At 37.0% G+C, this 14,737-nt stretch overlaps 1 protein-coding gene across 10 annotated transcripts in view; it reads right to left on the bottom strand.

Moving 5' to 3' along the window:
- Nucleotides 1-14,737, bottom strand: part of fam13a (family with sequence similarity 13 member A) — a 126,978-nt gene that overhangs the window by 25,782 nt on the left and 86,459 nt on the right. For 9 of the 10 annotated variants that reach the window (XM_031903208.1, XM_031903198.1, XM_031903205.1 and 6 more), the window contains 6 exons: nt 14,107-14,148; nt 6,989-7,027; nt 3,501-3,683; nt 2,590-2,773; nt 1,334-1,410; nt 250-295 (listed from right to left, as the gene is read on the bottom strand). In XM_031903208.1, coding sequence (XP_031759068.1) covers nt 250-295; nt 1,334-1,410; nt 2,590-2,773; nt 3,501-3,683; nt 6,989-7,027; nt 14,107-14,148 — 571 coding nt within the window. The remainder of the gene's footprint in view (nt 1-249; nt 296-1,333; nt 1,411-2,589; nt 2,774-3,500; nt 3,684-6,988; nt 7,028-14,106; nt 14,149-14,737) is intronic. The other variant, XM_031903202.1, reaches the window with a different exon arrangement.

Raw genomic sequence — 14,737 nt, 5'->3', positions numbered from 1 at the left:
TGAAAAAATTATTAAAAATTAAAAATATTAAAAAAAATCTAACTTTTCTCAGAAAACCTTAGTAAATAGGCCCCTTAAGATTGGACCAAATAAAGAGAACAAAAGATGGGAAAGGTTCTTTTGAAGTTTCTTGCAGGATTTCTTGTAGAACTGCACAATTCACAAACATTACTGAGGGGATTACAAAAACGAGCAATATAATAATTTTCTGCACATAATTCAAAATGCGGCAAATAGGTAATGGCTTACCGGGGATATCCTTGAATATTCTTGATCACTGTCCATTTCTTTGCTACTAGGAGACAAAAAAAAAAGGCGGGGGGGGGCAGGAAATGAAGTTATATTTAGATGGACTTTGGCATTTATAAGATACTGCAATGTAAATGAGGTGATAGATTGATAAACAGAGACAAATTAATCAGGAATTCTAAATATTAAAGCTGGCCAAGCGAGAGCCAATTTCTGCAATTCAAATGGATCAGATGGCATGGTATCTGGCCACACACAGTTTAGCCAGCTCCAGTAACCTGGCCACTGGATGTTGATATAAAATATAGAAATAAGGGAAACTATGAAACTATATCCCTGAACATAGCAAGTGTCTAAAATATAATCTCAAAACAGCCTATAAATTTAATAAAAATCCTTTTTCTGAAACATACACTTTAATAGAAGCATGTGCCAATGAATTGTCCCATATAGAAGAAAATGCCATTTTAAAGTCCTCCAGCTGGCACATATGAGGGAGTTTGCAAACACATACAATCCAAGGGCAAAACACATACATGCTAGGTTGCATCAGTCAAGGAATGGACAGCGCTGTGTTTTAACAGTTATTAAATTACGTGCTGGTTAAATATTTGTTCTAAACATATAGTTTTTCCTGTAAGACAGCTTGTCAATTACCTAACAGGTGTGGATACACTAGATCCAGAGTTGCATCCACATGGCAGAAATTGCACTGTTAAGTGTTTTCAGGCCAAAATCTGTCTTGTATGAGCACTGACAGGCTGTTTCAGTTCCTTTTATTGCTCACTCAAGGGGGTAGATCAGGCAGATTGTCATGTGCAAAACAAGCCCTAAGAATTCAACATAAATCTTTATCCTGCAAAACAGCTGGGATTCAGTGCATCCCTAGTAACTGGCTACAATTACCCATTAAATGATGGACAGTTACCCCATTTCACTCAGATGATGTCAACATATAAACACAAGGACTTTGTATGACTGCAAGAAAATCTGCCACCAAATATATTTCAGAGACATTTGGCATGTTTTGGTGTACCCCTTTTAGGAACACAGTTTTAATTATAAAAAATACAACAAAAATGACCTTGCTTCTGCCAGTACTTCCATGCCAGTAAGCTCTTGTATGTCTACACTTCTTGATGTAACAAAGTTTTCTGCGCTCTGCAAAAGAAAGTAAAATGCACAAATTATAAGCTATATATGATAGTGTCCTATAATTGTGGTTATATTTATTCCAAATATTCACACAGGCACTAAAGGAACACAAATTGAGATATAACAAATCAGAGAGGCACAATGCACAGTATAACATTTAAATAAAACAAAAGAGAGAATGTTTTAGAATGTCAAATATTCAATAATATACAAACAATTCTAGCATTCAGCAATAACGCCCACAGTTTGTGTCTTCTGATCTTTAGCTCTAGTAAGCAATGTTAATAGTAACATTGCTTACTAGAGCTAAAGCTCAGAAGACAATCTATAACACGATGATGCTAACCCCATTCTAATGTTCTGTTGTCAGTTTTGTATTATCTTACTGGTGCTACACACTACTAGGGAATGACAGAATGAATGTAGAGACACAGCAGGTATCTTTTTGACCTAGAAATCCAGTTGGTACTTGTCATACTATTCTGGAAATGTTTGCTTTGCCTAAAGCCCAGCAACAAATAACAGGGAAGAAAAGTGTCAAAAGAGCAAAAAGTAATTCCTACGGTTCTGCCAAGTCATGACGTATAATGAATTATCTGAATATCATATCTGTTTCCCACAGTAACTCTACCTTTCCATGCTAGCACAGTATATATTTCAAGGCAATAACCATAGAGGGCCTTACAAGAATTATATTCTGTGCTAGGCATGTCTTACAAAATCTAAAACCGACACAGGTAAAAATTCAATCCTTGCTTGAACTCTGGCTACAAATACAAATTATTCAAGAGGAAAAGTAATTGCCTTCTGAAACAGCATGCTGTCAAACTGCGTGGTTTCTTACCATCTACCAGCTGCACATTTTTTTGTATTTACACCCACAGCTAGCAGCATATGTATCTTTAAAGTGACAAGGACCTCACTGCTGTCAGTTACACCAAAGGCTAATAAAAAGCAACCCATTATCAGAAGCATATTCTGTGCAACAATTTTCTACAAAGTTAAAGACTGCACATCAGGCACTTAAATACACAACTGAAATTATAGTTCTAGAATAAAGCATTTGACATTCCTGCAACAGAGCACATTCCAATACATGTGGATGTAAAACCAAGCAAGTCTCAAAAATGGCATTAGGGCTTTTAGAAAGATTTATGCATTTACATCCGCAGCTGCCATACTTACCAGTGGGCTATCTTGATTTTCATTGAGCTCAGAAAGCTTGCTGCTTGATTTCTGCCTCTTTGGCTTGCTCCTTTCCTCAGTGTACCCAGAACAGGTTTCCTGGAGTTTCTCTGCTTCTTGTGCAAGGCCACAAGCATCAAAGCTTCCACAACCTGAGGGGATGTTTTCCTTGTTAATTATTTCCCTGAAAAACAAACATGTTATTACATGTTACCATCGCAACCTATCAGGGACCACATAGATGCTGTGAGGTGACAGTCCGTGTGCACTCTGCATCAAAATAAAACAGAAAAAGGACATGGATATAATACAAAACATTTTATTTTGTTGTATATTGTGTTAGAGCAACTGATCAATAACGTGATACAGCCAAACCTAGGATCCAATATCTTGAATGTTGTTTTTCCCAAATATCTTTATATTTTTGGTGCTTTAACAGCCAGCCTAAACTTCCAAGGAGGAAGTCAGTTCCTGGATGGTATAGCTGTACTAATAAAAGAGGGTTAAAACAGTATGCCTTTAAAAGGAACACCATAGCCCTGTGTGGAGGGAATATTTTTGTTGCTCAGCAAAAAAAAAAAAAAATAGAAACCTCCATCAAAAACCAGTATGTATAATGTCCATTATATGACTATTAAGCATGTGCAGGTAAGCTACAACCATATCCATCTGTTCCCGCACACTAGTGTATATGGACAACAATACTGCCCATGAAAACCTGCCTAAACTGTGTTGAATCCCTATTTTAATACACTATTTTTTAGCATGATAAGATAAAATATTAGAAAGGAAAATGACACTTTATTTTTTTCTTCTTCATTTTGGACATCACTATTTACAAAATGCACCAGGCAAATGTGTTTAGCCTCTACAGTTCAATAACTCCTATGTGCTTTAACTGTTTTGCTTACATGTCTCTGGGTTTTTTCCGGATCTCATCTTGTTCTTTCAAATGTCTCCTCCTCTGCCTGGCAGACGAGCTGGTAGATGGCGATGATGTACCAGACTCAGATTCCTCAGAACTTTGGGTTCCTCCACCAAGAACATCAAATAGATGCTGTTCCACTGCTGTTCTAATAGTCCTCTCCAGAAGTCTGTTGGCCAAAGGAAAAAAAAAAAAAAAAAAAAAATAAGTTTAACAAAAACTGTGAAATTTATGATGTGTGTGATGCATATCCATAATGGCTCAAGGAAAAACACAAATAAGTAACAGTTCAGGGACAATGCACTCGAAACCAAAGCTATGCCTAGCAAAGTAACAGAATTTACCTCCCACATGCATAAAGCATTTTATAATGGTTTATTTTAATGGCTCAACATATTCAGATAATTAATTGTGTAGAACAGGCTGTTAAAAAAAACAAGATAACTAGACTTCATAGCCAAATAAAGCAGCAAGCAATAGTTGCTTGTATGTGAAATATAAAAATGTATTCAAAATTGTATTTTCAGATTCATTTTATAGAAAATTGTGTTAAATAGAAAAAGAGGATAACATATACACACAGAGCATTATATTCTCATATATAGAGGCAAAGTGTTTCAGGCTGATTTATTAAAAATGTCTTAAAAACCCTACTAATCCCTCCCATCTGTGCCACTTCCTGCTGCCTCCTTATCCAGGCTGCGCAGGGGACCCATCAGCACTCAGCAAACTGCACTGATAGGGAACTGAAGTCTTTGCTTGGGTCACTGCATGCTGTGGTTGGCTATCCTCCCTCCTACTGCGATTCTGGCAGAGACTGTTAGAATACACCTACTCCTCATTTGAAACACATACAGTGACCATACATGTCTCTTTTAAAGGAGCAGTTACACCAAAAAATTAAAGTGTATTAAAAAGTAATTAGAATATCTGGTGTGTTTGCCTCAGAAACACTACTACAGGCTATATAAAAAATGCTGCTGTGTAGCGACGGGGGAAGCCATTCAAAGGAGAAACAGCATAGTCACATAGCAGATAACACTATTGTATTCTACAGAAGTTATCGGCTATATAACCTGTGCCTTTTCTCCTTTTTTCCAGCTTGAATGGCTGCCCCCATGGCTACTAGAGCAAACACACAGCTTTTACCAGTGTAGGGTAATAGTACATTATATTTCATTTACTTTGAAAATGTACATTTTTTGGTGTTACCGTTCTTTTAATATGTTAATGTTCTGCAATGATAGCCAAAGATACAGATTAATAATAAGTCAATAATCACTCATGTACTCATCTCAAAAACAGGTGCATATTACCTGTCGGCTGCTCACTGTCAGTACTATCCAATGCACAAAATTAGACATAAATGATGCAACATTTAATGGAGAAGGAAAGGTAAAAATCACTGGGGGGTGCCAAATGTTAGACAGTGCTCCTGTTAAGAGAAATCTGCACCAGCCCAGGGTACCTGCAGCGAGTGTTTCCTCTTCCTTTTGTCTTCTGTATCCCGGGGCCTGCGTTTGCGCAGTAGAAAGAAAGAGCCTACTTTTTTTGTTAAAGTTCCGCTTTTCACTCTACTGCGCATGCGGAAACGCTTGAAGACAGAAGAGGAGACACTCACTTGCAAGGTACCCCGGGGCTGGTGCTGCTTTCTTATCACAAGAGCACCAGCCCGGGGTAAAAGGTAAGCGATTAAATTCACTGGGGGGTGCCTAACATTTTGGCACCCCCAGTGACTTAGCCTTTTCTTCTCCTTTAATACCCAACACAGCCTTTCCTCTAGCTACTTTGAGGATAGTACGCTTTGCTTCTAAGGTTCCAATAGACAAACTGAAATGTATCCCTATGCCAAGTTTCCTATTCATACAGAATAATATTTATATAATAATGTCCCTTACTTTGTACTTGAGCATCCTTACAAAGCCACACAAAATATAAAAAATGTAATGCAAATGAATTAGCAAAACAATACATGTATGGGACCTGTTATCCAGAATGCTCGGGACCTGGGGTTTTTCGGAAAAGGGATCTTTCCGTAATTTGGATCTCCATACCTTAAGTCTGCTAAAAATAATTTAAATGTTGAATAAACCCAATAGGCTTGTTTTGCCTCCAATAAGGATTCATTATATATTTGTTAGGATCAAGCACAAGATTCTGTTTTATTATTACAGAGAAAAAGGAAATCATTTTCAAAAATCAAAATTATTTGCTTATAATGGAGTCTATGGGAGATGGTCTTTTTGTAATTTGGAACTTTCTGGATAATGGGTTTCCAGATAACAGGTCCCATACCTGTACTACAAAAACTGCATTATAGCAAAATATAATTAAGAAATATATAAACATCTATAACTCTATCATTCAAAAACCTATTATCTTACAGGGCTCAGAAAAGAGGCAATTACATTGCCCATAGTGTAATGTTTATCCAAATTCTAGTGTTTGATTTACTATTATTAATAAAACCTAATCAGACAATACCTTGTGCTTAAAGCATATATGTCAAAAACAAGGCCCGGGGGCCAAATCCGGCCCACCTGGCTGTTTTATGTGGCCCTTGGTGAGTGTGTCTGACCATCCAGCCTGATCAATTTCCATTTTCCTTCAACAGTAGCAAAGCATCTATTGGCTGCTATGAGCAACATCACCGGTAATGTCTAAATCCACTTTTTACACATTGTGATAAATATACCCCTTAGTATCTTACTAAGTTTATTAATAAATAATTTGGCCCGCGACTTAGCATGTGTTTTAGATTTCGGCCCCCTTATGTGATTGAGTTTCACGCCCCTGGCTTAAAGTAATACTGCCACTAAAAAACTACACTTCGAAATATTAATGTACATTAAAATTTAACTATAGGTTATGTTGATCGCTTCACTGATAGGGCTGCTGTTGTAAGTTATTTACACTTGAAGTTCTTAAAACCTGCCAACCTGACTGGCGCTTCTTAACATGTCAGTTATAGCTTCTAATGTTATAATTGTCTATACGTGTGTTTTAGCAGAGGCAATTCGCAGGGTATTTTCTGGCGTTTAGTAGCCATGAAAAAGTAGCTGCTACTAGTAGCTAAGTGTCCACTTATAACCATAAATATAAATTCTTGGTAAAAGAATATTCTGTTTGTAATAATAGCCTTGTCTTAATGCTTCAAATAAAAGGAAGACAAAAACAGTCATAGGATCCATTATCTGGAAAAGTTCTGAATTACAGGAAGGTCATCTCCTATAGACTTATAGAAGAAAATTTAAAACATGTTAAACATATTTTAAAATAGTACCATTTACTTGGTCTTATTTAACTTTTAAATTCTTTTTTTAACAGATTTGAAGTATGCCGAGCTAAATTATGGAAATAATCCTTATCTGGAAAAACCCAGGTCCCGAACATTCTGGATAACAGATCCTATACCTGTACATATATATTCATCTTTCAGGCCATCTAATAAGATAAACAATGTTTAAGACTTACTCTCGGTCAGCAGGAACGTTGACTTGAGCCACGTGACCACTGTGTAAAAAACAGGGGGGAAAAAACAAGAAGCATGAATTAAGTGATAGTTCTGTCAGACTCAGCATTTCAATGGCTGTAAGAGAGGAAACAGCTCTGTTTACTTCCCCTGGTTTCTGGAGACTTGCATCACCAAAAGTGGATTAAAATCTGATCCTCTCTCAAGAAAACATAATCCACTTTACGCACACACATCTCATCAACTCGTTTTGTATGCAAGCCTTTCTGCTGTATGGATGATAGCTTCAAATGAAATGCTGAAAAAAAACTTGTTGCAGTACAAATAACACAAGGGATTTAAGCACAAAATGTGTTTTTTTTTTTTTAATATCACATAACCAATAAGCCAATACAGTGCCCAGCACTCTGAATGGAAAGGCCCACTTTCCCTTCCATATTGGTCAGGATTTGTGGTTTTATATAAATACTTGAAAATAATAATGAAAAAAGTTAAGGATCCCTTCTCTGTTTATTTTCATTAGGAACTGACTTTGGCTCTTGGCTATCTGAGCATGCTCAGTTCTTATCAACTCAGGTTACCAAACACACTCTCCAGTCTAGCAGTCAATAAGGAGATGGCACTGCTGGTTTCCATAAAAACTCTGCATTAGCTGTGCACTCTGCAAGACAAACATGTTTTTTCTCCTAACCTCAGCAAGTTCTGACAATACAGGCACTGATAAAATCATACAAAACCTTTCGGACCTCCGATAATTTTTGAACCATGGCAACTGATAGTTTAGTTGATCGGCCAGGTTAGAAAATTTCAGTCGGATAACAATACAATCAGCGCGTGTATTGTGTATCGGACAATATCCTTGCGGGACCTACAATGGAAGTCACTTGTACAATTGGTGTCTGCCAACTATTTCATGTTCAGAACATCCTCCGATTTGTATTTTAAATGTTTATCCTACAGTTTCAGTCTGAATGTTAGTTTTAGATCCTTGCATTTAAATGTACGTCTGATATCTGAACGTCTTTCGAAAGACTACAATCTGAAGGAGTTTGGCCACCTTAAGCCTGCATTCTTCATTGCATGAATTTTACAGCTCACGTGTGTTGTTTGCAAATGTAAATGTCACTAAGTTTGTGAAGATTTTCATTCATCCAGGTCATGGAGTAATCTGTAGTAGCCAGGTGAAAGCTATATGTTTTAGGAAAATGTGATAGTGCTGGCGAACGGAGGGGATATATATGCAATACAAATGGTGTGGTTTGGGTGGGGGAGATATGCCCAACTTATATACATGGTAGGAAAAATATAGGGCTTACATGTCCTTTAAACTTGAAAAGTGAAGCTGCAGTTAGAGCTTTGAGTAATCTGCTTGCCTCTGACAGCCCAGAATGCCAACAGTTTATTATGCACACAAAACATACCCTTTTTACTATCCTAAAATAAAATAGGGGGATATTATGAGAACTATTACTACTGTTATGTGATGATCAATCAATTGAAAATATCTTAAAAGCAGTAAACAGTAGGAAGCATCCAAATATATACACCGAATGGATGTTCTGAGCGCACAGTAAAAGATGATCTTGTGATTTACTGGCTAATGTCTGTAAAATAGAAATGGAAACAGGGTGCATTCTTTTATTAAATGTTTAGTTTCATTAAAGATTTGTTTTTAAATAACAAAACATCTTACAGGGAACGAAAGACTTAATGCTCTTTTGTTACAATGTAAATGCTGACAGTATGTTTAGATGAATACATTAAAAGCCTGCATTAGCTTCACGGTTTATTTAGTTCATTTTACAGACGCTGTCTTTTCTGTCAGATTAAATATCCATTTTCATTTCCAGTAGCAGAACTGGGTACAAGGTCCAAACGCAATATCTTTGGATCTCTCCCCTACTGTACGTGACAGCCCTTACAGTACTTTTCTCATTCGTTTAGCTATGTGCTGATAGTATTCGTTGATATAGGCATATTTTCAGAAAAGATAAAATAATCAGTTATAATAAACACTTGCCATAGTGATAAGATATACATTATCATAGTTAATTAACACTAGTCTGCCAACACCTTACAGCACTCTTATCTGGAGTGCTAAGAAGAAAGTGATACCCTGTAAAACCTTTTTCAGCAATGTCCCAATGCCCATTTAAAAATACAAAACAAAACAAAAACACATGCATAAATACACTCAGCTATTCTATGCATGTTTGCTTTACCTGCCTAAGAATCTACATAGATCACGTACGTATTAAAAGTAAACAATTATAACATTGAACAAATATATTATCCAAACTGAAAATCAATATTTTCGTAAATGCAGAAGTTATAATTAAAGTACAACACAACTGCTTACTCACCACTCATATTTCTTCATGTGAAGCTGTGAAGTGGGTGATTCCTTAGCTATTGATGACAGAAGGCCCCAGAAGCCAGTCTCAATATCAAGTTGTACCCATAAGCAAATGGAATTTAGGGATACAAAGGAAACAATACTTTGCAACAAAAGTTTCAGCAACTCTTTACTGAGTGAATGGTCAACACATTTTTATAACTTATAACAAGACAGGAACTACTCCTTCAGAAGCCAATAAAGTAAAAGTAATTCTATCGCTACCTCAGGTACACAGTGCTACATTAGCTACTGTTAATTATCCACTACTGAAGTAATAAAGAGAGAATAGTCATTTAGTAAGGTCTGGAAAAACACCAGTTTTCTAACTTTGGGCAGCAAGTCTACACTCCCCTGCCCTTCTCCATCTAGTCCTCTCCTGCAAATCTTGCTCACCAAACTTGTACAAAAACACAACTAAAAGGGTACTTTGCCAAAAAAGGAAAAACCAGTACAAAGTATTAACTATTACATTTACTAAAGGGAGAAAACAGACTCACACAAGTCATTTACACCAATAGAAAATGCAACAAAAAACCTCTCAAAACACAACAGTTACCCAAATAGGACAACACCTGCCATGAACTCTAGTATTCTTTTAAACCACAACTCCATAGCCGCAATCAATTAAGCCCTCTGAAAGGAGAAGGAAAGGTAAAAACTACGCAAGATTTATCAGAAAGGTTTATGTAAAAGCACTTACAGTAATGCTGCACTGAGTCCTATACTAAAAGAAACATAGGATTTCTTGTCTCTTTTTTTGTAAACTTGACGTTCAGGTGTCTGACTTCCTCTCTCAGAAATATCCTTTAATTCCTGTGGCCAGAGTCTGCACAGTTCTCTCCTCTCTCCTGCTCCCCCCTCCCCTCTCCTGCTCCTCCTCCCATGAGAATGTTAAGAACTCCCCCCCCTTAGGAATGTGTGATCTGAGCTATAACTGCTAGACTGCAGGAAGGAAGCTACTTAAAATGGCAGCTATTATCTTAAGCAAACAGAAAGCATCTAAAGCGGTTTACTCAGGTATGGTAATGGTTTCTGCAAAATAAATATATTGTTCTTGGTGGCACTAATGTGGCAAATCTATTGGCAGTAAAATGCCAAAATGACTTTCCTTCTCCTTTAAGTGACTCTGAAGCACATAGTTTTTCAAAGATAACAACATGAATAAAACCAGGTTCGTTAAAGAGGTTGTTCACCTTTAAGTAAACTTTTAGCATGGTGAAGAGAGTGCTATTCCAAGACAATCTGCAATAGGTCTTCATTCTTTATTATCTGTAATAAAGTTATTTTAATTTTTGTTCTGCAGCTCTCCACTTCAGCAGCTATCTGGTTGCTAGTTTACAAATTACCTTAGCAACCAGTGAGTGGTTTGAATGAGAGACTGAAAAATTAATGGGACAGGACCTAAACAGAAAGATAAGTTATAAAAAGTAACAATAACGATACAATTTAAGCCTCACAGAGCAGTGGTTTTGTGGTTGCTGGGGTCAGTAACCCCCATTTGAAAGCTAGAAAGAGTCTAAAGAGGAAGGCAAATTATTCAAAGACTATAAAGAAATAAGTAATGAAGACCAACTGAAAAGTTGCTTAGAGTTGCCCATTATACTAAAAGTTAACTTAAAGGTGAGCTACCCCTTTAAGATGCATACAGGTTTACAGTTAAACCAATATCAATCAAAAACAATTAAAACATTCAAACAATTCTGGTACAACACGAAGCCAAGGCTATGCCATATGCGGCACTATAACCGTACTGTTATACTGTATCACCCTAGTGCCATAGAGATTAGTCAGTATTTGTAAAACTAACTATCTGGTCCACTTAAGAACTACTGTACTGAACATTACTTTCCACAACTCTGTACAACAGAATCAGAACTGCTCCTGGTTATGTATTGGGATACTCAGAATAGCCTCAGGACACCACAGTACGTAACAGAGTACAGTTTCATCTAAAACAAACTGAAATTATTGTATAGTCTTGATATGCAAAATGCTTAAGGTCAATTTAAGTAAAAATGGTGTGCTACTTTATAATGAGATTACCCTCTTAATTATTTTGTAATGCATTGTTGTAGCTGGCCGTGGCTTCCTCTGCAGTTGCTATGGCACCAGGGTACCTGACACAGGATGCTATGCAGTCTAACAATGTGGCTGCCAACCCTGCTGAATTTTACGACAATGTATGGGGGGGTGCAGTGCAGCTTTATTCAGCAGCAGTGACAGAGCCGGGAAGTCAGTAAACCATATGAATGATTAAACAAATAGACAGCAGCCTATATAATTAAAGGTCATTTAGTAAAATAAACATATTTAGGATTAATAAGTCACCGTCCGTTGCACTTTATTAGTTTAACCAGAACAAGTCTAAGTGCTTTTTTATTGCATTCACTCATGGAAAAATACCATGGGATTTCTAAAATAATTATTTCTAATTTGCTGGACGTATACTCTATGAGGGCAATCTGCAGCAACAATATAAGTACATGCCCACCTCGCATCAAGCAGATCATCTCATTGGGGCCTGGCATTTCTGGAAGAAGCATTTAAAAGCTAATCCAGTTCAGAATAAATATTCTACTTGCAGCACAAATCAAAACAGGTAGCAGTGTTTTATCGCTGCCTATTGAAAAAAATTGGCCAACAAGCTAGAAGGGCTACTATGTTTGACAAATGTAGGCTAAAGTTCTGTCACAGAAGACCTTATACACGATTTTTCTGTAAGGAAACATTTTAACATATTCTGGATAATGCATGCGGGCAATATTTTTAACTATCTCATCACATATAAGAGAAAACTCTTTGGCAACTGAAATCAATTTTCAACCCAACCATCTCTCACATTTGGGGGATCACCAATTTCTAATCAGCAAGAAAACAAAATGAAATTCAACATATTTGCAGAGAAATAAAATGATATGCATTTACCAACACCTTCTATAAAAAGAGAGCTTTTATGAACTGAGAAATACACATATACACTTGCTAAGAGGCATCCTGCAGGCTGCTGCACATATTTTCTAACAGCAGAGAAAGATAATCAGTGAAGCTTGTTTGGCACTGGAAGAAGAAAAAAACAAGCTCTGATGCTTTCTGTTGTGTTTATGGATGTCAGAGGATCTATTTAGCCTTAATTCTACCAAACATCCCTGCATATTTTCAAGGTTTACCTTTGCTTAATAATGAATGTTCTGCCTGGACGATTACATCAGAAGAGACAATTATGTGTGTAACATGTATAAACAAATAAAACCTAGCATATTGTGGACGATTTCTTCCAGGATTACGCACACTATGTGTTTTTTCTCAGCACATTCAAACCCATAATGTTAATGATTACTTGAAGGGCATAGTTAAAAACAAGAAATTATGTTCCTTACAAGCATGTTTGCATTACACACAGATCAAAGGTTTCTATAGTGATGTAGAATTACCTAATAATATGACGTAGCAGAACAGTCTGACCTTTCAGTAATTATTTGAAGGAGAAGAAAAGTTAAAATCACTTAGAGATGCCAATGTTAGACATACCCCAGTGGTCATCATTAACCAAGTGGTTTTTATTTTAATACCTCTGCCAAAACCTGCTGCTTATTCCTCTGCAATACTGCCAAGATACGACCCTTTCTTTTACAAGTAACTACTAAAACACTAATTATGCCCTTATATTGCCTTACCTATGTTGGCTGTGTGTGCCATACTCTTGCCTGCCTTATGCTGCCTGTGTGTGCCATACCTCTTGCCTGTCCTATGCTGCCTGTGTGCCATACCTCTTGCCTGTAATATGCTGGAAGTAAACTGGGAAAGGTTTGTTCTGAGAGTTTGTTAGCATTTGGAAATAGTCATTATATGGTCCCTAAGGTGTGTAATTATAAGCTGTGCTATCCACAGGGGAGGAGGAGGCATATGGATTTAGGGGTATGTCTTAATATGACATAAACTTCTTTCATGAATGAAGGGTGATATCCCTACAGTGAGCACCAACCATTTGGGTTTTTGCTGAGCTACCACCATTAATGTGGGTATGGTCTTAAAAGCTCTTGTCATAACATGGGTATGGTTTGAAGCAGGTGCGGTTTAAAAAGGGGGAGTGGTCAAAACTTGCTTCCATTATCTGCCCTCTAGCGCGTAGGCCAGAAGTTGGGCAGCACTGATACGTAAAATAATGAAGCTCTTTTATGGCATGTAGATTGCATAATGCGATATCTTCTGCTCACTGCATGGGTTATCATTGTCAAAGATGGTGAAAGGAGCGGACTGGCTGTGGGTGGATATGTGGCGTGTGCATCTTATTAACGTGCAAGGTGACGCTCACTTCACACATCATGTTGATTAGCACTAGGGCCCCGTTTAAGTCCAGACACATGACAAAGACTGGTGGCATGTAGTAAAGGAAGTTAGTAACAGGTTTGGGGTAAGAATGAAGCGTTAAGGGATTGTACACCCCAAGTGATCAAGCCTTCTGTATTAGTTAATTAACTGTGAATTGTAATACTAACAGGACATGCTTGACAAAGGAATTGAGCTTATAGCTCCACAATAAAGTCTGTAAAGTGCAGCAGTTAGCGGTTTTTCTATATTGTATATACTGAACTCCATTTTATGCTAGCACCTCTGTTGGACTATAAGTGCTAGTACTTAGGAACTTTAAAAGAAAAAAAATATGTCTCTTTCTATACATTTAAGTGAAGCGCTTTCAAACATTTTGAATGCTTTGTAACTCACCTCACGTAAAAGGGTGACATGGGACGTTCATCATCTTGAGAACTGCAAAGCAAAACAGAATGGATATGTGAATAAATGCCAGTAGAGTTGTAGAAGTCCCAAGTCATTACTATTGCGCTACAGACAGCCCAAAAATATTACAGTTGTACAGTATGAGGCCACAGTGAGAAATTTAGGTTTCAGATATCCCACCTTGTACAAACACATTTTATTTGCAATCAAATATATATTTACACACACGTGTTTTTTTTTGTTTTTTTATTATTTTCCTTCCAGATTTGCAGATTACATAGTGTACAGAGAGTGAACTGTGAAAAGACAGATTAAAAAAAATCAAAGAAAAGAATGCCACCTGCTGGTAAATTAACAAAACACTATTTAAACCATTCACCAATACACAAGTATCTCAGCAGTACCAGATAGTTAAAGTGAAGAAGGGAACGAATTCTTAAAATATTATACTGGTCTTTTTCTTTAGATGGCCATACACGCACCGATATTATTGTACAAAACCTTGTTTCATAAGATATTCACTGAGTGTATAGTGGATCGACGAGACGGCCAGTGGCCGCAGGATCATAATTGGTACGTGTATGGCCACCTTTAATGTACCACTGAGCCTGCACCAATG

The sequence above is a fragment of the Xenopus tropicalis genome, chromosome 1 (assembly GCF_000004195.4).
Source record: "Xenopus tropicalis strain Nigerian chromosome 1, UCB_Xtro_10.0, whole genome shotgun sequence".
Lineage (NCBI taxonomy): Eukaryota > Metazoa > Chordata > Amphibia > Anura > Pipidae > Xenopus > Xenopus tropicalis.
This window is presented reverse-complemented; position numbering and strand designations above follow the sequence as displayed.